General features: G+C 40.2%; 1 protein-coding gene across 1 annotated transcript in view; it reads left to right on the forward strand.

The window, feature by feature from the left end:
- Positions 1–22,844, forward strand: part of LOC126162835 (structural maintenance of chromosomes protein 4-like) — a 320,394-nt gene that overhangs the window by 260,216 nt on the left and 37,334 nt on the right. The window contains exon 17 of the mRNA XM_049919596.1: positions 21,221–21,394. Within this exon, the coding sequence (XP_049775553.1) occupies positions 21,221–21,394 (174 nt within the window). The remainder of the gene's footprint in view (positions 1–21,220; positions 21,395–22,844) is intronic.

Genomic DNA, 22,844 nt, shown 5'->3' on the forward strand with positions numbered 1-22,844 from the left:
TGATGTACTTCCAACATGATGGATGTCCGGCACATAGCTCGCGTGCGGTTGAAGTGGTATTGAATAGTATATTTCATGACAGGTGGATTGGTTGTCAAAGCACCGTACCATGGCCCGCACGTTCACCGGGTCTGACGTCCCCGGATTTCTTTCTGTGGGGAAAGTTGAAGGATATTTCCTATCGTGATCCACCGACAATGCCTGACAACATGCATCAGCGCATTGTCAATGCATGTGCGAAAAATTACGGAAGGCAAACTACTCGCTGTTGAGAGGAATGTCATTACACGTATTGCCAAATGCATTGAGGTTGAAGGACATCATTTTGAGCATTTATTGCATTAATGTGGTATTTACAGGTAATCACACTGTAACAGCATGCGTTCTCAGAAATGATAAGTTCACAAAGGCACATGTATCACATTGGAACAACTGAAATAAAATGTTCAAACATCTAACATTCTGTATTTTAATTTAAGAAAACCTACCTGTTGGCAACTGTTTGTCTAAAATTGTGAGTCATATGTTTGTGACTATTACAGCACCATCTATCACAAAGCGAAAAAAGTGGTCCAACTAAAACATTCATATTTCTTTACATACTACACGAATATGTTACAAAAAATGGGGGTTCCTATTTTAAAAAATGCAGTTGATATCTGTGTGACGCATGGCAGTGTCATCTAGCGGGCCAACCATAGCACCATCCGGTTTCCCCCTTCAAGCTAGACAAGTTTCGTTCTTTGTAGTTTTTTCGTATGATGCTTATTTCGTGAGATATTTAGCCTGGTCACGATCAATGGACCACTCTGTATATATATCTCCTTGGTTTAATTGTCCTTTGTACTTTGGTAATCTTTGTTGGCACAATCCTCTCAGGATCACTGATACCAGTTTCAATGTGGATATCCTCAAAGCGGTCAAGTCTATTTGATGCTATTAGATCATAATGAGAGGGATTGCAAACTATCTGTTCCACATCCGTTTTCAGAGAAGGTGTTTATTAATGTTCACAGGATGTCTTATCATGCCCACCACTAAGAAAACTGTAATTTTCTCTATTGATAATTGGATGATTGAAGTCTCCAGTGATGATTACAGAACAATCGGGGAACTTGCGTACAAGTGAACTGTAGTTTTCTCTAAAGTTTTCAGTTACATCAGGAGATGAGTCTGATGGGGTTAAAAGGATCAAATTACCATTTTATGCCCACCCCTGATAGAAACTAACAAGAATGAGCCTCCGCATGAATTAATTTTTGAGACAATCAAACAGAACAAGAAGTTATACAGAGTCATTATTATATTTGTTGTTCTGGTGCTTGTTATGAAATTGGCCATACATAGGATGTTACAAACTGTTTTGTGCCCACAAATATCATTAAATAAAACTCTTAAGTGAAGAAATACACATCAGGTTACTATCCTTGATATTTCTTATCATGTATTTCTTAATGTTAACTTTAAATTCTTGTCTATTGATAAAAGAAAGAGAGATTTCTGGCACAGTAATTACAAACACTTGTTTTGGCTACCTACATGTGGCAGCCTAGCAGCAACTACGTAATGCAACCTGAGGAAAATCTTTGGCCAGCACTATTGTTCCACTGCAGGACAAACTTTGAGTTAGTCTGTTCTGAGCTACTGTAGTTTACATGTGTTCTCTGATGTATCTCCACCTTGTAATAAAATGTATGTATATTCATGGTATTTGTGATCCCCATTATTTAATCTGGAGCATTCTTCTGTATGTGTAGTCTACATTGGTGACTTCACTTTGGACAGTGCTATGATCTACAGACTATTCCACCTCCTTCAACTCATCTTACTTGCAACAACAATGGAGCCATCTCACAGCCTTAATGCCACTGACAAGCAAATCCAAGACAGTGACTTCTGTGGTGCTCTGTTCAGTGCTTCGCATCAGGAGCAACAACCTTTACCTTAGGTTAATAATGAAACTAACATTGTCTTACGCAGTTCCAGTGTCAAAGAAGACCCACATGAATCTGAACACTGCTTGCCAACTACAAATCCTCTGATTGACTATAGTGATCAACGCAACTAATTAGCATACCAGAGGTGTGGTTTTCAAGAAATGGTCATGAACAAAGAATAGCATTGCTAGATTATATTGTGCCTATCACGTCATGTATGGTTCCACCAAATTAGTTCACCTCACGAAATGGAGTTCACTTGGTTTGGGCCATGCACAAACACTTTCCCAGGATTTCTGCCTGCACCACAGCTGTCACACGAGAACTCATCCAACAGTGCTCTCCATCCAGCTGTGGTGTCACAGGCATACCAGGATTTTGACTCACAATCCAAGATTCCACCATTCTGGCCAAACCAACCAGCTATGTGGTTTGCTGTTGTCGAGTGCATTCTCCACAATCATGGCATTTCTGACGACAGTAACATCACTGTGCCACCTTGGCAAGCACGCCCACCTCAGTAGTGATGTTATTTGACACACTCGACTACAAATAAATATGATGTGACAAAGACAGCGCTCATCCAGTGTCTCACTCAACCACCAGAACAACAGTCGTGTCAGGTTATTTACGATGAATGCTTAGACACAAAGACAAGGTGCCTACTGCCTCAACATCTGAGGGCATCTCATTTCACGCCTTCTTCTTACAGTAGTCTATTCATCTTGATCACACATGCAACCAATATTTCTTTATCGACACTATGTGTGAGGTGAGTGTCAATCTATGTGAACTACCCCTGAAGGATAAACTTTATGTACAGTTCCACTCAATACGGTGATCAATTCACACATTTCAGTGGATGGAAACACATCTTGAACCTTGGACTTCAGGTTAAAAGCCATGTTCTGTTGGCAGTTTTTCATTGCTGACATCAATGAACATGTATTGAAGGCTAACTTTCTAAGATATTTTCATCTTTCCTCCAATTTAGCACATGGAATTCTGTTACATCACAACAGTGGACTTTCTGGGACTGGAATCATTGGCACTCCACTAACCCTCAAGGAAACAATGACTATGGTCCCCAGCTCATGGACTGTCAGTTTCATTGACACTTATAAACTCTATCAACATATACTAAGAGACTGCCTGTCATCAGTGCTGAAATTACAATGAACATACAGGAAGAAACACTTCACCTACCTGAAGAGAAACACACTATACAACGCAAAATTCAAGCATCTACAGACGAGCTCACAGCCGCACTTATGCACTTGGAACAGCTCACTCACGACAGCCTCATCATTCCAACCAGCCCATCACGAATGAAGTCAGCAGATTCAGGACAGCCAGCTTCAGACGCTCACATTCAATCATAGAAGCCTGCAACAGCCTTGCTGGCAACAGCACAGGTCAGTCAGATGTATCCTTCTTCTCATGCCCGTGTACCTGTTGTGAGTGTTCCTCCCACCCTGCAACACTCATGTGTGCAGTTCAGATAATGTGCAACAAGTAATGGAACAGTTCCTAAAATAAATAAGAGGCTGGGCCCACCAGTCTGACACAGGGCTTGAAGATTAGCTCCAGGTAAACGTCGCATGGCTAAGTTGGTTATAGAGGAGTTATTACATGTTAAACAGTCTGATAATACTGGGGCCTCACCCATCTGGTTTGTACCAAAGGAGGACAGCATCTACAGACTGTGCAGCAGCTATTGGGCTCTTAATTCCCACATGATGTTGGAGAGTTATGCTGTCCTGAACAATCCAGATTTTGCACATTATTTGGCAGGTGCCTCAGTATTCATCATGTTGGATTGTAAGAAAGCATATTTGCAAATCCCTATGAACATAGAGGACATTCAGAAGACAGCTATTATCACATCCTTCAGACTTTATGAATTTCCTTCTATGCCGTTTGGACTTAAAAATACAGCGCAGATTTGGCAAAGATTCATAGACAACTCTCTTTTCAAATTTCCTTTCTGCTATACTTGCTTAGATGATATTTTAGTCTTCCCTGCTTCCCAAAAGGAGCATTATGGGCATCTAAAATTAGTTTTTGATACTTTACACAAACTTGGCTTTATCATCAATGATGATAAGTGTCAGCTGAAACAGTCTCAGGTTACCTTTCTTGCCATTTGGTTTGCCTTGATGGCGTATGGCCTACACCACAATGTGCCAAACTCATTCATCACCTACTGAGACAACAGATCATCCACGAAATATGCTGATTTCTCAGCATGGTAAATTTTTATCATAGACCCCCTGCCTAATGCAGCTGCCATCCAGGCACTTCTTCCAAACAAACTAGCGGGCAAGCACACCTCAGGCCAAATATCAGCTGTACCCCACAGAGATCAATGAGCATTTGAAAAAATTAAAGACTGCCTTTCTCAGGGTACAACGTTGGCACACTCACTACTCACTGCCCATCTGACAATCATCTCTGATGAGACCAATTTTGTGAATGGTGCTGTTCTCCAACAGTCAATAGTAGGCATGCAACAGCCACTGTGCCCCCCCTCCCCGACACACACACATGCAAAAGCAAAGGATGACAGTTTCCCAATGTAAGTGGCCAGCCTATGGTGGGGACTGTTGACAGTGTATGAAGGAATACGGTACTTTAAAGATGACGGCAGACCTTTGACAGTCTATGTGGATTATTGCTCCCTAGGGTTTTCTATTTGCAACCCAGCGCAATATTGTTGCCCATGGCAGTTTCATCATTTGCATTACGTCGCACAATTTACAACAGACATCTGACATCTTCACGGCTTGGATAAAGTTGTGGGTGTTTTTCTTTCAAGGATCAGCACTCTCTCTCTCTCTCTGTAGGTACTGATTTTGACACCCTTGCAACAAGGCAGCTTCTGGGTGCACAGTTACATGAATTCCAACATGGCAACATGTTGCACATTGAATACAATGATGTTACCAGCTCTTCAACACAAGTACTATGCAATGTCTCACAAAACCGCCCTCATTCACTAGTACCAATCACCATGAGATGAGGCATTTTCAATAAATTACACAGCCTACCACACCCTGGGATCCAAGCTACAATGTAGCTTGTGACAGACTGCTTCATATGACCAAGTTTCCAGAAAGACTGTAAATCTTGAATGCAAGCTTGTATCACATGTCAATGCTCTAACATAGGATAACATGCTCAACAGCATCACGACTGTTATTCTGTCCCTAACAGCTATTTTCAGCATGTCCACTTAGACCTCTCCCCAATTCAAATCATTACTGCCATATACTTCCAGCGATTGACAGAGTAACGTGCTGGGCCAAGGCTATACCAATTCCAGACCTCCTTGCTAAGATCACTGCAAACGATTTGTCATTCTGTGGATTTCTAGTTTCAGCTGTCCCGCCTCAATAACAACAGATCAAGGCAGATAATTCAAGTCAGCGCTTTTTACCGAATTCTGTCTCTTACATGGTGTTCAGCACTTCCAAACATCAGCTTACCATCCACAAAGTAATGGACTGGTGGAGCACTGGTACCACACTCTTAAAACAGCTCTCATGTTCCATGGAGGGAAATGGAAATACGCACTGCCACATTTCTTTTATGGAGAACCACTCACTCTTCTGGCAAACTTCACAGTCATCCCAACTGCCTACAGATAAAGAACTGCCGCAGCTTATTTGCAAAGTCAAGCAACACATTGTGCATCTTAAGATACCATTCCTGCAAATGTGTGGCTCTCAGAAAATCTTTTTCCTTAAAATATTTGTCCATAAAGCTCTGCAGGACTGTGTCCACATCATACTGTGAGACAGTACTGTCTGACTGGCATTATACTCACCTTACTCAGGTCCACATAAAGTGATTAGATGGGGCGACAACACCTTTGACATTTTACTGCATGGCAAAGTGACTACTATTGGAGCCAACAGACTTAATGTGCATGGACACTGCTAAACACCACTGACACGTTTTGAAGTAGCATTAACATTATAGGTGACATTCTGCACAGTGACCTGGATGGCAATGAAATTATTGTGCGACTGGACTTGTGGCACTTTCAGCCTGAGGAGATCTCAGTCAAACTAATCAGTGACCTCGTTGGAGGAGAACAATATGAGCAACGTGTCCATGACAGTACACTTCTAGGAACATTCTCATTGGAAATCGATCCAGATTGCATCACTCCATCATTTTCAGCAGATGGAGTTATCACAGTCATGGCTGATAAAAAACATACCTAGTTCCATCCTTCACCAACAGAGCCAGACACAAGCCCTACTGTGGCACTGTTGCCTTACTTACCTCAGCTTCCATCACTTGCTAACCCCAACTTCTACCCTCATTTCAGATTATCTCACCGGCTACCGCCTCACCTCACACAATATCCACAACACCCCTCACCTCAAACAATATCCACAATACCATCTTTTTTGACAGCTGCCAATCATGCACATGCCACCTTCTCAGAGCAGCAAGAATTGGTCCAGTGATGCTTCTGCATAAGCAGCCAGTCACGACACGGCTTGTCATGCACACATGCACAGAGATAAGGTCTACAGCAGCTCCGTCACCATCCAGGGAAATTTTTTCCTCCCTTGTCTGCATATACACCCTATCAGCTAGTCTGTTCGGAGCTAAATGTGGTGTATACATGTTCTCTGATTTATCTTCACGTAGTAATATAGTGTAAATTCATAGGATTTGCACTCTCCATTGTTTAGCCTGGAGCATCCTCACCTACTCTTATATACATATATAAATATCATATTTTGAGAAGCAATTTAGTTGTGACTAATATTTCATTTACTTTGCCAATAAGGAATACTACTTTATATACAATCCCCTGAAACACATAGCTTCAAAATTTACTTTTTTACAGAAGTTATCAACTTTTCATAATTAGTGTCTCAGTGCAAAACTTAGAGGGCAGAGTAAACAGTCCATTTTACATTGTGTCTAAACTGTTGGGTTGGGGATAAAATTTGAGTAGATACATAAACTGTGTCTCAAATTAAATTTTAGAAACATGCTCCATACAAATACTGGTACTAACATGTTTGGATTTTTGTAACACTAAAACACTATTCAGAAACTAAAAAATCCACATTCAGAAAAAAGACAACATTAAATTTCAATATTGTCTTTCAGGATATCAACAGCAACTACTCCAGTCAAATAAGTAGGGACTCTAGAAATAGGAATGCTTAATTGTATTTATGTAGAACGGGATTACAACACAGAAGTGTAGATATTACGTTAAAATTACCAACATTTGCTTGGTATTTAATCTGCATTTGAACAATTAATGGTGACCATAAGAAAAAGCCCATGCATAAAATCTGTGTTGACTTTGTGAAGATGTTTTGTTTCTGATACTGAGAAACTGAGGAGGGAGTTGATTGTCAGGTGTGTTAAGGGAAAGACATGTTTTGTAATTTCTGTGTGTGTCAAAGTATTGAGTAATGTCAGCACTCATGTTTGAACTTTGTGTGTTATACCAACACTGAGGTAACAGAAGTCTTTGGATACCTCCCAATATCATGTCAGGCCTCCTTTTGCCCAGTGTAGTGCAGCCACTCAATGTGGTGTGGACTCACCAATCGTTGGAAGAAATACTGAGCCATGCTGCCCCTATAGCCATCCATAATTGTGAAAGTGTTGCCAGTGCAGAATTTTGTGGATGATCTGACCTCTCATTACATCCCATAAATGTTTTATGGAATTTATTTTGGGCAATCTGGGTGGCCAAATCATTCGCTCAAATTGTCCAGAATGTTCTTCAAACCAATTGCGATCAATTGTGGCCTGGTGACATAGCGCACTATCATCTATACAAATTCCATCATTGTGTGTGAACATGAAGTCCATGAACATCTGCAGATGGTCTCCAAGTAGTCGAACGTAATTTCCAGTCAATGATAAGTTTAGTTTGACTAGAGAACCCACTCCATTCCACAAAAACACAGCCAACAACATTATGGAGCCACCATCAGCTTGCGCAGTGCCTTGTTGACAACTTGGGTCCATGGCTTTGTGAGTTCTGCACCACTCAAACCCTATCACCTCTTTTGAAGTGAAATTGGGACTCATCTAACCAGGCCACAGTTTTCCAGTCATTAAGGGTCCAACCAATATGGTCACAAGCCCTAGGTGAGTCACTGCATGCATTGTCGTGCTGTTAGCAAAGGTGCTCACTTTGGGTACCTGCTGCTACAGCCAACTAAACACCGTATTTCACCACACTGTCATAATGGATATATTCGTTGTACATTCCACATTGGTTTCATGCCACGTTGTGTTGCTTGTCTGTTAGCACTAACAATTCTATGCAAATGCCGCTGGTCTTGATCATTAAGTGAGCTATTAGCCACTGCATTGTCCATGGTAAGAGGGAATGCCTGAAATTCGGTATTCTCGGCATGCTCTTGACACTGTGGATCTCGAAATATTGAATTACCTAATGATTTCTGAAATGGAATGTCCCATGTGTCTAGCTCCAACTAGCATTCCAATTTCAAAGTCTGTTAGTTCCTGTCATGCAGACATGATCATGTTGGAAACCTTTTCACATGAATCACTTGAGTACAAATGACACCTCTGTCAGTGCACTGCCCTTTTATACTTTGTGTATGTGGTAATACTACCGTCTGTATATGTGCATATCGCTGTCCCATGACTTTTTTCACCTCAGTGTGAGTGGAGCCAGAAGTAACAGTAAATTTTGAAAATTACTGAAACTGATGGTCCTTTCTTAATTTGAATTAATTTTACAAAATCCATTATACATAATTTCAGTAGAGCTGCCAGTTCAAACTTTGAGTGACAAACTATAAATTTTCAACATCAGCAAGAACATCAACAAGAACACCAGGCAAGTGTGAGCAGGAATCACACACTGAGGGTTTCATACAAACTTAATTATGTATTCAATCCCAGGAAACAAGAATCTCAATGATTTTTGTTTGTTATCAACTTTGATACTGGCAAGATATCAGCACTGAGAATTTCAAGACTTTCAAGAAACTTTTAAATCTGAAGTTCAATAACTAATGACAAAAGAAATATTTTACCGGATAAATAAAAAAATCTACTCACCGAGCAGTGGCAGAACACACATATAAAAGATGGATTCGTTGTTATAAAAGAAATGTTTTGTGTGATATAGTACAAATTAAGTGTTTCAGTTTTGTTTTCCTTTACTTGTGCTGTGAAGCCTTGGTTCTCTTGAAATATTATGACTCTACATCACTGGGGAGTACCATATAGGTTTTGATGAATGAGTTTGCAAGTATTGATCCTATAGGGGTTCTGTTTTTACCAATTTGCTTATAGAACCTTAAAGATAAATATTTTGAGCCCACTAATTTTCTTGGGCATAAAGAAATCTGTAATGCTGAACTCATGTCATACATGTCAGCACCTGCAAATTTCACAGAGATTTCAAGGGGAGGTCATATGCTTACATCGATCAGAGGTTACAAGCACAATACGTGAGTGCTTCTCTGAAGAGCAATGGCCATCAATGCGTTACAGCTGGTGACTGGACACTTGACAACATGGATGCGCACTTACTTACTAAGAGCCTCCCTGTCATGTTTTATTTTTGGAAGAAATGTGAAAATCGCAAGTTTTATGTAAACTTCCTTACAGTGCAGTTAAAAAAATGATTCAGAGTTATCTTAAGAATGAGCCATTAAATCAAGCAGAAGAAATTTAATAAAAGTTACGGATGAAAGACAGGCAATGGCTACTCCTTTTGCTTGGTCACTCAAAAAGAAGTTATCACATGAATTCCAGTTGTGAATAATGAGTACCATCAGCTGTAGAGTGGAATGATGACAATGAAAATTTGTGCCGGACCCGGACTCAAACCTGGATCTCCCGCTTATCACGAGCAGTCGCCTTACCATTTGGCTATCCGTGCACGACCCAAGGCCAGACCCAAACTTCCATATGTCGCCAACCATACGTCTATTCTGTACTCTCACATACATTATGTGTATTCCCGTACAGATCAGATGCTGTGCTTGAAAGTCACATGCCAGGTATCAGCAGCCAAATACGATATTGCAGTGTTGGTGTTATTCTGATGACGATGTACTGCAGTGAGCACAGCTGTTACTGAACACTTCAGATGAATTCGCAGTTGTGAATAATGACTACCATCAGCTGTAGAATGGAATGACAAGAATGAAAATTTGTGCTGGATCTGGACTTGGACCCAGATTTCCCACTAATCACAAACAGTCACCTTGCCATTTGGCTACCGTGCATGTCTACGGCCAGACCCAAACTTCCATACGTCGTCAACGATACATCTATGATCTGTACTCGCACATCCGTTATGTGAGTTGTGATCGGGTAGCCAAATGGTAAGGCAACTGCTCGGGAAATTGAGGTTCGAGTGCCAGTCCGGCACAAATTTTCATTGTTGTCATTCCATTCTACAGCTGACGTTAGTCATTATTTGCAATTGCAAATTCATCTAATTTGTCTAGTAACGGCTGTGGTCGCTGCAGTACATCGTCATCAGAATAATACCGACACTGCAATATCGTATTTATCTGCCGATACCGGGCATGTGACTTTCAAGCACAGCATCTGATCTGTACGGGAATTCATATAATGGATGTGCGAGTACAGATCGTATATAGATTGTAGATGTATGGTTGACGATGTATGGAAGTTTGGGTCTGGCTGTGAGTCGTGCACGGATAGCCACATGGCAAGGCGACTGCTAGAGATATGCGGGAAATCCGGGTTCAAGTCCTGGTCCGGCACAAATTTTCATTGCCGTCATTCCATTCTATAGCTGATGGTAGTCTCTATTTGTAATTGCGAATTCATCTGATGTGTTTAGTAATGGCTGCGCAGTTGGAGAGAAGGCATGATACACAAACTTCTTCACATAATTCCTTGCAAACCAATCACTCACCTAATCAGCAATATGCTAAATAACTGACTGTTTCAAGTAGTCGTGTGTTTCAACATCAGCTCCCCAAAGAAATTAAAAAACGGTCTACCACAGTTGTTGCACCACTTCGCTTCAGCTTGTATATTGCAGATGTGTCAAAAACAAATCCAAGGAAGTTTGGTTATGCCAATGGCTGGGTAATTGCAACAAGGTGGACTTCAGTTCAACAGTCAGACGAAATCCAAACAGTGGACCTACATGTAGTGGGGAAAATACTTTCACAAATGGAGACTCCAACCAAATGCCTCCAAAATGGAGGTTTCCTGCATCCACCTAAAAAATAAATTTGCTAGAAGAAAACCCAACATACAGTTTGAAAACATTGCACTTACAATAAATCTCCAAAGTATCTTGGAGGATCCCTTGATAGAACTCTATCTTTCAGAGAGCATATAACAGAAACAGCTGAACAATTAAAAACAGAAAACAGTGTTATTCGAAAGCTATATGATATGACCTGGGAAGCATTGGCATCCACTTTTTCATTCTTCTGCTCTGTGACTTGTCTTTTCAGCTGCTAAATATTATGCCTCACTTTGACGAAACAAATCAACACCTACAGAATGGCTGCCAGTACTAAACCAAATTCCATCCTCTCAACTAATACGCATCAGTGCTCTTACAAATGAGAACAAAAGATCATGGATAATAAAAATCTAACAATTCATCAAAATGTCGATGATGCAAACAATAACCGACTCTTTTGTGAACAACCACTAACAATAACAGTAGAGGTCACCATGGAAAACGTGCTCAACCTTACTAATGCATTGACTCGAGAATGTACTGGACTACATGCCATGGATCACCCAAAAATCACCAGGATTGACTTCCCATGGTCAGTATTAAACAGAATTAGAACCTAACATGGCAGATGTTCACATTTAATACAAAAACGGGGAAAGCAACCATCCCAATTTTGTGAGTGCAGAGAACCACAGACCATGTGACATATTACAGAAAAATAACCCACAAAATCATATGATGGTAGATCAGAAGACTTCCTGCTGGTGACTAGGCACTACATAAGTGCTGTAAATGGTTATAGCTTCTTATATTGTAAATATTATGCTCTACACTATATGTATTTTTTGTTTTGATGTATCAAAGAGCCATACAATAAATAAATTTAATGAGTTCAGGCTGATCCATTGGCATTGTGCCAGACACAGTCTTGTCTTCATTGCGACATGCTTCTGCAAGTTGGGTAGCCGAATATATTATCGGCATACCATAGCACCTTGGTAGAGAGATAAAATGTTTTGTGGAAGTCTACTGTGAAGAAATTGAAAATTAGTGGAGATCATACCAGTTCTTCGAATGGACCTTCACTTTTTCTCCAAGGTTCAATACAATCACCACCTTAACTCATAATTATATTCTTTTTCTTGTAAAATCAATATATGTTATGAATAATTTTAGGAACCCTCAAAGTTTTTAATGTCTTAGCACTGGGGAGGGGAGGGGGGGGGGGAGGGGAAGCAATACTTTGTTGTAGACATGACATCTTAACTGTATGTGACTGATTTTCTAGGTCTCATTCTTCTCCCCCTCCCCCTCTTCCCCTCTCTCTTCATCCCCACTCTCCCCTCCCCCCACCCCACCTGCCACCACCTCTGTTCCCCTCTTTTGTCCTCTTCCATACAAATTTTATATATCACCAAATTTTTGAATATCTGGTCCTTTTCACTTACTCATTTTTCAGTTACTAATGTTGTCTCATTGTCTACTTCACTTCTGTATGTGTGTTTGTGTGGTTTAGCAGAGATATCTGGCATTGTCCAGTTACCGAGGTATTTATTTCTAGCTGCGTGTCTGCATCTGTACCACGCAACATCTGGCTGTGTGCTTAATGTTTATGATGTCATATCTCCTGAACTATATGTTGTACGAAGACATAACATTGTAGTTACATTCAGTGGTACATTTGTATACTGTATGCAAAATGTATCGCAAACAGAGTTAGAAGCAAAGAAGTAATAAATTTAAACTTTATTCTTGGTGTGGCCGTTTTTCACACATCTCATTGTTTATGACATCATATCCCCTGAGCTAGGTGTCGTACAGTGATATAATTTTGTGTTTATGTTCAGTGGAATATTTACTTACTGTTTGTAAAATGCATCATAAATACAGTTAGTAGTAAAGAAGTAATAAATTATAACATTGTGCCTCTTGTGGTACTTTTCCTCCATGAACAGCAGAAAAGTAGTAAGTGGTAAAAATTTCTCCTTTCATCATTTTGTAGGGGTTGCCTTTAAGAAAACATTTTGTAATGGTTTGGAATTATGTATAAAATTTGTAGCAAGCATCCAAGTGTCTCATTCTCAAATACTGGATGAATAAAGTCTGGAAATTCATGTCATGGTCTACACTTCTTTTCCACCCCCACCCCTTTGACAGGTAAGGTGGTTCTTACCCCCACAGCCATTGTTGCCAGACACTGTGTGTGTGTGTGTGTGTGTGTGTGTGTGTGTGTGTCCAGGATCTGTTCCGAAACTCCTGGATTGATTTCAACGAGATTTGGCACAAAAATAGCAGGCTTCAAGAGACTCAGAATTATGAGGTTTGTAATCTCCTAGTTCCAATAGGGGCATAGATAAAGGTAAAAACGTATTTTTCCAGTCTCCAGCACATAGGCTGCCCTACTTGGCAGGAATGTTGTATGGGCTACCTGTCAAATCAACTTGCTTTGCATAGCAGCCTACATGTCAGGGCAAGAAGTGGCTTTTTGAGTCCCAACACGTGGGCTGCCCTGCATGACAGGCATGTTGTGTTAGAGTGGTATTGGTCTTCTTTATCATCCTGCTTTGTGTGGTGGCATGTATGCCAGTGGTAAATTTTCAAGCCCCTAATGTGTAGCCTGCCCTGTATGACACATGTGACATGGGTGTAGCATTGGCCTGCTTTATTGCACTGTATTGCAGGGGCTACATGTACCAGTGAGCACTTCTGGGGCAAGTTGATATGGATAGAGGAGCAAATGAGCAGAGTGAGGGGCAGGAGGAAATGTAAAGAGAGTGGAGAGGAGGGGGAGGTGCATAACGATGTGGAGGTGTAGTGGACAGCTGGAAAAGGAAGAGGAGGAGGCAGAAAGAGAGGGTGAGATGAGGATATGGTCAGAGGGAGGGGAGAGGGTCAGAAAAAGGAGGTGGAGAAGATAGATAGAGAGAGGAGGAGGAGACAAAGAGACAGAGAGAGGGGGGAGAAGGACATAAACAGATAGAAGTGGTGTCAAACACATATGCAGGCGAAGCTGCAGGGAAAAGGCTAGTTATTGTTGTTTTCTGTATTGTTTCTTTTTCCCAGGCAGCGTAACATGGCATCTTTTTTATGTATATTTTACAGTTTTCATTCTTGGCTGATATTAGATAATAATTGCAACTTGCATATTTACTTAAGACTAGCTTAAATGTATCAATTTCTAGAACATTTGTTAACATTTGAGAATATTCGTAAAATGACAAGAACATTGTTCTATAATTTCAATTTTTTCCATTGGAAAATATGTGCCAAAAGATATGATAGGGAGCTCCTTAAACACTCATATCTCCACAGTCACAACAGCTGCCACCATGTAACCTATATAGTGTGCAATGAGGAATGAAGGATAGCACCAAACATGAAAACCAGTTATTGGCAATGGGTGATTTTCAGGGTATTGCTAACTTTCCCCATAAACAATTTCATTTGTGTGTAAAAGGTATCAATAAAAAACACAACTTTTGAGTGCTTAACAACATACAAATTTATTGATAACATAAAGCAAATTACATATTATTGAAGCTTACAAGGCACTTAGCACCTGTTATTAGTGCACTACTTATTACTGCAGTGTATGCTACCTATGATTATGTATGAAATACATTCTTGGCTCTGCATTCATCTTTTGATGAATTTTTTCCATAACTTATGAACATACTTTAATTTCTAGTTCTGAAATTACATACTGAATTTTGGCCTTGGAAATAAGCATGATTTGTTGGTCTACACATGGAATTTGAAATGCCTTCTCAGAAAGAAATCATATGGTGTCAAATAAAAAGATTTGGTTAGCCAGCTCACATCAGCATTGCAAGAAATCACCCAATGAGGTATCTGCCCTGTAGTAGTTGGGGAAAAAAATGAATAGTCCCATATTTTTGAGCAATGTTAGGAGGAAACGTCCTGAAAAATATAGTAAAAATCCTGACCAGTTGAATGTGAACTTTGGGATAGGAAGGGCATTGAAGGGTCATTCTTTCATATTTTTCTCAGATAATTCAAAAACTGCAGCTTCTAGCGAAAATGATTCCCAGTACAAAGTTAAACTACGTTAGATATCCTACAAAAAAGTCCTATTCATTTTTTCTCTAGGACTAATAGTTTCCACGTCGCAGGGGAATGGAGAAATCACAGATTATTAAAAATATTATTTTAATGGTATGAAATCAATGTTTATCTTTAAATGAAGTGGACTAAAAACAGATATTAAATATGTTTACCGAACCGAAGTGCCAAGAGCTGTATTGAGGAATCAGTTGTGTTTCAGGGGTGTAGCAGGATAAAGGGGGATATGTGTGGGTAGAAGCTCAAGGGAAGGTAAGTCACTGGATTGTGGTCATGTACTGCCTTTTTTCTGCAAATTGAAGATCGAGCACATGATTCCACACACTCTCTACACCACTACGTCACAAAAGGCAACTACAGGGTGTCCCACAAAGCTATGCTGACTGTCCACTGTGTGCATTATGGCATGCCGGGTGGATATTTTTTTTCCCTCACAAAATGCATTAACACTAACACAAGAAACGCATATGGACAGAATCTACATAAATTTCTGAACACCCCTCTACACTGCTAAAGGGGAAACCGTTTTGTAGTCGTTCTGTATAGCAGCTGTAGTGTTCTTCCAGATAGTGCAAATACCAACGCCATGAGCACTGCCCAGTTTTCAGTTTACATACAAACTGTGCCTCTCCAGCATTTCCTGTCCAGTTCTCCAAAGAGAGTAGACATGGCTTCATTGAGCTCGTGTTTGTATAGTGGACTTATTTTTGGTTTATTAAGTGAGTACTTATTTGCAGTTGCTAATTGAGCTATTATGTAAAAAACCTCAACTGGAGCTGTCAGCTGTCTACCACACTGAAGAGTCTGCCCCAGGTGTAACATGCTGTGAGTATTTATTTGACAATGTAGGTCTATTGGTTATGTATTTGACAATGTAGATTTCCCTAACTCCACTATCACTGTCTGAAATACTTTCAAAGCATGAGGAGTATGAAATTCATCTTCCCAGCCTCAGCTCTCCCAACATCTGAAGAGACCAGAGGTTTAAATTGCATACCTCTATAACAGAAAGAGGTCACCTTCCTGTTACAGAACTTCAGAAAGTACAATGTAAGGCAAGCAATTCATTGCAGCAGATTACTTTTTCAGACTTGTGTATGATCAGTCCCATTCCATCAGACATATTCACATCCATCTTGAAAGATGTACTGTGAATGTGTGGTAAGTGACTCCACTTAGAGTAACCTCCTCTGCATGTGCCACCAATTCCCGAATGGAAGAGATTTATTCAGTCTACCAGTAACTGAACTAATGGTGAGAGATGTTCAGTAACTTTCTGGTCTGTCATTAATTCACTACCAAGAGACTACAGCAAAATGGCATGTCATTACAATATGCTTATGACTGCAATCCCTCACATTTACAAAATAAACACTTCCCAGCCATTATTTACAGAAATGTATTTTACATAAAATCTCACTGAATGTATGCAAAAAAGTATTCATTTAATGAATTGAAAATAACACCATTATATAAACATGAGCTGAGTGAATTTATTTTTTGTGCTCGCATAAGGGCACTGGACAGGAAATGCTTGAGAGGTATACTCTCTGTGTAAATTGAAAATCGAACAGCACTTGTAATGGTGGAAGTTGCCTTTCCCAGGAGAACACTACAGTTGCCATATTCCCCTATAGCAGTGTAGATGAGTGTGGGGAGATTTCAATATGTGTTTCTTGTGTTAGTGTTATTAGTAACTCATATCTACTGTCCATGCAGTGATAATGAATTCTGTGGAAAAGAAACATCCTCTGGGCATGTCTGCACACTGTGTAGTCAGTGGTTCATAAGGTGTGTGGCGAAGGGTCAGCTTAACTTTGTAAGAAACCTTGCAGTTGCTTCTTGTGACTTAGTGGGGTAGACAGAGTGGGGAATCATCTGCTTGATCTTCATTTTGCCAACCTAGCAATGAGAGAAGCACTTGAACATTGCTTCTATTCTTTGTCGGAATTTATGGAACACTGTATTAAGTAAACCTCATTTACCAAATTTTACTAATCGTCAATTCATAATATACACTCCTGGAAATGGAAAAAAGAACACATTGACACCGGTGTGTCAGACCCACCATACTTGCTCCGGACACTGCGAGAGGGCTGTACAAGCAATGATCACACGCACGGCACAGAGGACACACCAGGAACCGCGGTGTTGGCCGTCGAATGGCGCTAGCTGCGCAGCATTTGTGCACCGCCGCCGTCAGTGTCAGCCAGTTTGCCGTGGCATACGGAGCTCCATCGCAGTCTTTAACACTGGTAGCATGCCGCGACAGCGTGGACGTGAACCGTATGTGCAGTTGACGGACTTTGAGCGAGGGCGTATAGTGGGCATGCGGGAGGCCGGGTGGACGTACCGCCGAATTGCTCAACACGTGGGGCATGAGGTCTCCACAGTACATCGATGTTGTCGCCAGTGGTCGGTGGAAGGTGCACGTGCCCGTCGACCTGGGACCGGACTGCAGCGACGCACGGATGCACGCCAAGACCGTAGGATCCTACGCAGTGCCGTAGGGGACCGCACCGCCACTTCCCAGCAAATTAGTGACACTGTTGCTCCTGGGGTATCGGCGAGGACCATTCGCAACCGTCTCCATGAAGCTAGGCTACGGTCCCGCACACCGTTAGGCCGTCTTCCGCTCACGCCCCAACATCGTGCAGCCCGCCTCCAGTGGTGTCGCGACAGGCGTGAATGGAGGGACGAATGGAAACGTGTCGTCTTCAGCGATGAGAGTCGCTTCTGCCTTGGTGCCAATGATGGTCGTATGCGTGTTTGGCGCCGTGCAGGTGAGCGCCACAATCAGGACTGCATACGACCGAGGCACACAGGGCCAACATCCGGCATCATGGTGTGGGGAGCGATCTCCTACACTGGCCGTACACCACTGGTGATCATCGAGGGGACACTGAATAGTGCACGGTACATCCAAACCGTCATCGAACCCATCGTTCTACCATTCCTAGACCGGCAAGGGAACTTGCTGTTCCAACAGGACAATGCACGTCCGCATGTATCCCGTGCCACCCCACGTGCTCTAGAAGGTGTAAGTCAACTACCCTGGCCAGCAAGATCTCCGGATCTGTCCCCCATTGAGCATGTTTGGGACTGGATGAAGCGTCGTCTCATGCGGTCTGCACGTCCAGCACGAACGCTGGTCCAACTGAGGCGCCAGGTGGAAATGGCATGGCAAGCTGTTCCACAGGACTACATCCAGCATCTCTACGATCGTCTCCATGGGAGAATAGCAGCCTGCATTGCTGCGAAAGGTGGATATACACTGTACTAGTGCCGACATTGTGCATGCTCTGTTGCCTGTGTCTATGTGCCTGTGGTTCTGTCAGTGTGATCATGTGATGTATCTGACCCCAGGAATGTGTCAATAAAGTTTCCCCTTCCTGGGACAATGAATTCACGGTGTTCTTATTTAAATTTCCAGGAGTGTAGTTTATGTTGTGCTTATCATGTCATCTCAGTTAATAAGTGCTATTATCACATGTAGAAGCAATGTGGTACACCAACCTGCATTATTATGATTTTGATTATGTCAACAATGCAGTCAAAATGACTACTGTACCATAAATTAACTAGGTTTACCACTGTCCTATATCACATCTACAAACAATGTACTAAAAAATGATTCTTGGACAAGTAAGCAATCTTTTATAAAGGAACACAATCCAGTGATCTGTCATCCCTTGCACATCTATCTCACATCCCCGCGAACACAATTTTTCCCGTAATACAGCTCTCAGCACTTACACATAGTACGTACCTTTAATAGTTGTGTGTAACCCACTTCATTTAACAATAAATATTAATTTTATAGTGGTAAAACAATATTTTTAATAATCTGTAATTTTTCCATCCCCTGCAATGCAAAACTATTAGTCCTAGAGAAAAATGGCTAGGACCTTTTCTTGTAGGAAATGTAAAGTAGGTTAATTTTGTACTGGGAACTGTTTTTGATGGAAGCAGTGGTTTTGGAGACATTCAAGAAAAAATTTTAAAAAGAAATCTTGAAATACGCACCCACCCGAACGCTAACACCCCACTGTTCAGGACTTTTAGTTTATTGTTCAGGATACTTCCTCCTAGCACTGTGCAAAAATTGGGGATTACATGATTTTTCCCTCTAATTTTCCTTTGTTGGCTGGACTAATTGTTGTGTTGATTGACTGTTCCATTGGTTCTTGATAGAATATTTTATACCATATGAATGAAACACACACTACACTGGTGTAATATTCCTCAATATTTGTTATTTGTTACATGAACTGGGAGAAAGATAAGTATGTCATTCATAGATATTTTGTTGTGTCAAAGATTTTAAACTAGTGCGTCTGCAGAGTATCTCCATTTCCAGAGATGAAAAATGTTAATGTTAGAATCAGGAATAAAACAAAGCAATTATTTCAGTGTAAATGCGATGTAAAATTATTTAACTAAGATAAAGTATGTGACCCTTTAACTAATGAATCATAGACAAATTGCAACAGTTGTACATAGAAGTAAGTAATTGAACTATAAACTTAGGAGACGTATTCCAAAGATGTGGCTGAACAAAATAATCTTGTCTTTAATAGGTCCTAAATTACAAACACATAAGATATGATAGTGATACTAAGCAGGTGAGTGATGCAGCTGTGATTACACGAAGTAAAATTTTTAACTCAAGAGAAATTATAATAAATGAAATAAAGGAAAATGGGGCATAAGGGATAGGGGTAATTTACAACATGGCCTGAATAGGATTATGAGTAGTATCTGCAGTTAGAAGTGGTGAGTAAGGGAACTGTGTCTGATCATTCAGTACTAAGCTTGATTGTTGCAATCAGTGTGTGACAGGTTGCAACATATTGTTGAATCCAAACCTCTTCAGCACTCACACAATCCAATTTAGACAATAAAAACTCTCTTAACAAAGTGCAGCAGTTGTTATCTACTGTTGATGCATTTCTAGCACCATCTTCAACAAAGTAGAGTCCAGTTATGTCCTGATCCCAAATGCCGCACTAAACAGTCCTCATTGTGGATGTAATGGCTTATCCGTAGTTACCTGAGGATTCTCTGCACCTAAAATCCTGCGATTCTGCTTTTTCATTAAGCCATTCAATGGAAAGTGTGCCTAATGAGGGAATATTATTTTTTTGATGAAATTATTGTCCACACTTTGTTTTGCAAGCACCAAAGGACAAATGCTCAGCACATTTAGTGATCATTTGGCTGCAGTTCTTATGTGCCAGGTGGATTTTGTAGGTCCAAGGGTGCAGATCTTCATTCAGAATTCATTTCATACTGCTTCTGAATGTCAGTGAATAGATTTTATCAGACTTCCTGCAAAATTGTCACTCATGATGGCAATGTTATCCCCAGAACAACTAACACGAGGATGGCCTGTGGGTTTAATGTCTTCAAATAAATCATTTTCTCAACTTTTGCAGTCAGTCTCATCATAATTCACTTATTGGTACATTATGTTCTACTGAGCTTTCTAACAATTTCTGCAAAATGTTCGCCACATTTGTAATACATATTCACTGTGACAGTACTGGGTTCTATTGTGAAGTGTTCCGTTACTAATCACAGAAAAAATAGATGGAAATTATGTAGTGTTCAGTGCTGTGAACTAAATAGAAGAGAAATGGCGTGCATTTCAAAAGTTGTGTTCCTTATGGGACACCCTTTGTGTATGAAAGTTTTTAGGTAAATATGTGTATATTTTGAATACTTCATTGATGATGAATTGTAATATTTATTACTCTTTTTTTTCTTTATATATTAATTACTGGTAGGTGATTCACATACATAATACTCAGTTAATATCTAGAGCTTTGAATTTCAGAAGCACTAACAACTCTTCATTCCAGATTACAGAGTTCATTTGTATTGTTTATTTATTTATTTTTTTTTTTTTATTATACAGTTTTCAGTTGAAGGCACTCTGTCCTTTTAATCAATTGAAAAACTATATAAATATATATATATTTTTTAGGCAGCACTACAGAACATTGAAAAGGAAGAGTCTGTACATAGCCATAACCTAAAACTCCTCACTGATGAAGAGGGAGATCTGAATTTTAAGATTTTAGACATAACCAGTAAACTTAATGAGAAGAAGACAACCTCAGAGATGCACAGAAATACGATAAATTTTTTGAGTAAAAAGGTATGTCAATTCATTGTACTACACTGTAATTGCTGCAGGTGAAAACTGAAGAACCTAGTTCTCTGTATGGTACAACGTACTGTAATGTGAATTTACATAGAGAAACAATTTTACAAACTGGAAATGGATCATCAGTAAATATTTTACTTATTTTTAAAAAGGATTGATTAAGTCTCCCTCCATTTCCAGATGAGCCATATTTCTGCTGATGCTGATTTCAACAAAAATATTTCTGTGAAAGCTGTCTCTGTCAGAAATAAGTTGATTGTCTTACTGTTTTTGTTAACCAAATCTTGCAAAAAAAGTAGTGATTTGTAATGACAATGACAATAATAATAATAATAATCTTATTTTCTTTTAAAAACAGCCTTATTGTATCTTTTAACTGAAAATATTGTTACATTTTCATCACAGTAAGTTGATAATGGCTGCTCTGAAGTCCACAGAACGTACAATCTTCTTTTGTCAACCCTTCCTCTCTCCCACTACCCTCTACCACATCTCTCCAACATTCTTGTATAGAGTGACATCTCTGTTTTAACCAGTTTTGTTGTGTGGAAAATATGATACCTAGACCCAGTGTTCTTTGTTTTTTGTATACTAACACTATCACTTCACACATTTCCAAAAGATAAAAAATGTTAAAAATGCAATTGGCCAGGATGCACCTATTTCAGGGCCTCACAAAATGATCAGGAATGCATAATCCACAAAGGTCAACAGACGTCACTGTCGGAATGAAGTTAGGTTTTATTAAAGGCATGTTTGGGCTTTTTCTACAGAAATCAGAACTGGAGATACAGTTAGTGATGGCAGGCTTGGTTTCACTGGTCTAGAGAATTATGTACCTAATAAGTGGATTAAGGAAAGAAAAGGCCTGCCATGCTTTAATAATGAGATTCAGAAACTGTTGAGGAAGCAAAGGCTGTTGCACTCTTGGTTCATAAGAGTATGCGCAAATGACAACAAACAAAGGTTATTAGAGATTTGTGCCCCTGTGAAAAGATATACGCATGAATCACACAACTGCTACCACGATCATACCCTAGTAAAAGATCTGGCAGAGAGCCCAAGATAATTCTTGTCCTATGTAAAACTGCTAAGTGGGACTAAGGCTTCCAACCATCACTTATTGACCAGTCTGGTGTGGCAGTTGAAGATAGCAAAACAAAAGTTGAAGTTTTAAATTTCACATTCAAGAAATTGTTCATGCAGGTGAACCATACCAACATAATGTCATTTGACCTTTGAACAGTTTACCATATGGACAACGTGGTAATAAGCATCCCTGGCATAGGGAAACAACAGAAGGAGTTGAAAACAAATTACTGACTAGGTCCGGTGGAATCCCAAGTCAGTTTTTCAAAGAGTACTCTACGGCATTGGCCCCTTACATAGCTTGCATTTATCATGAATCTCTCACCTAGGATGACTGCAAAAAAGTGCAGGT

The sequence above is a fragment of the Schistocerca cancellata genome, chromosome 2 (assembly GCF_023864275.1).
Source record: "Schistocerca cancellata isolate TAMUIC-IGC-003103 chromosome 2, iqSchCanc2.1, whole genome shotgun sequence".
Classification (NCBI taxonomy): Eukaryota; Metazoa; Arthropoda; class Insecta; order Orthoptera; family Acrididae; genus Schistocerca; species Schistocerca cancellata.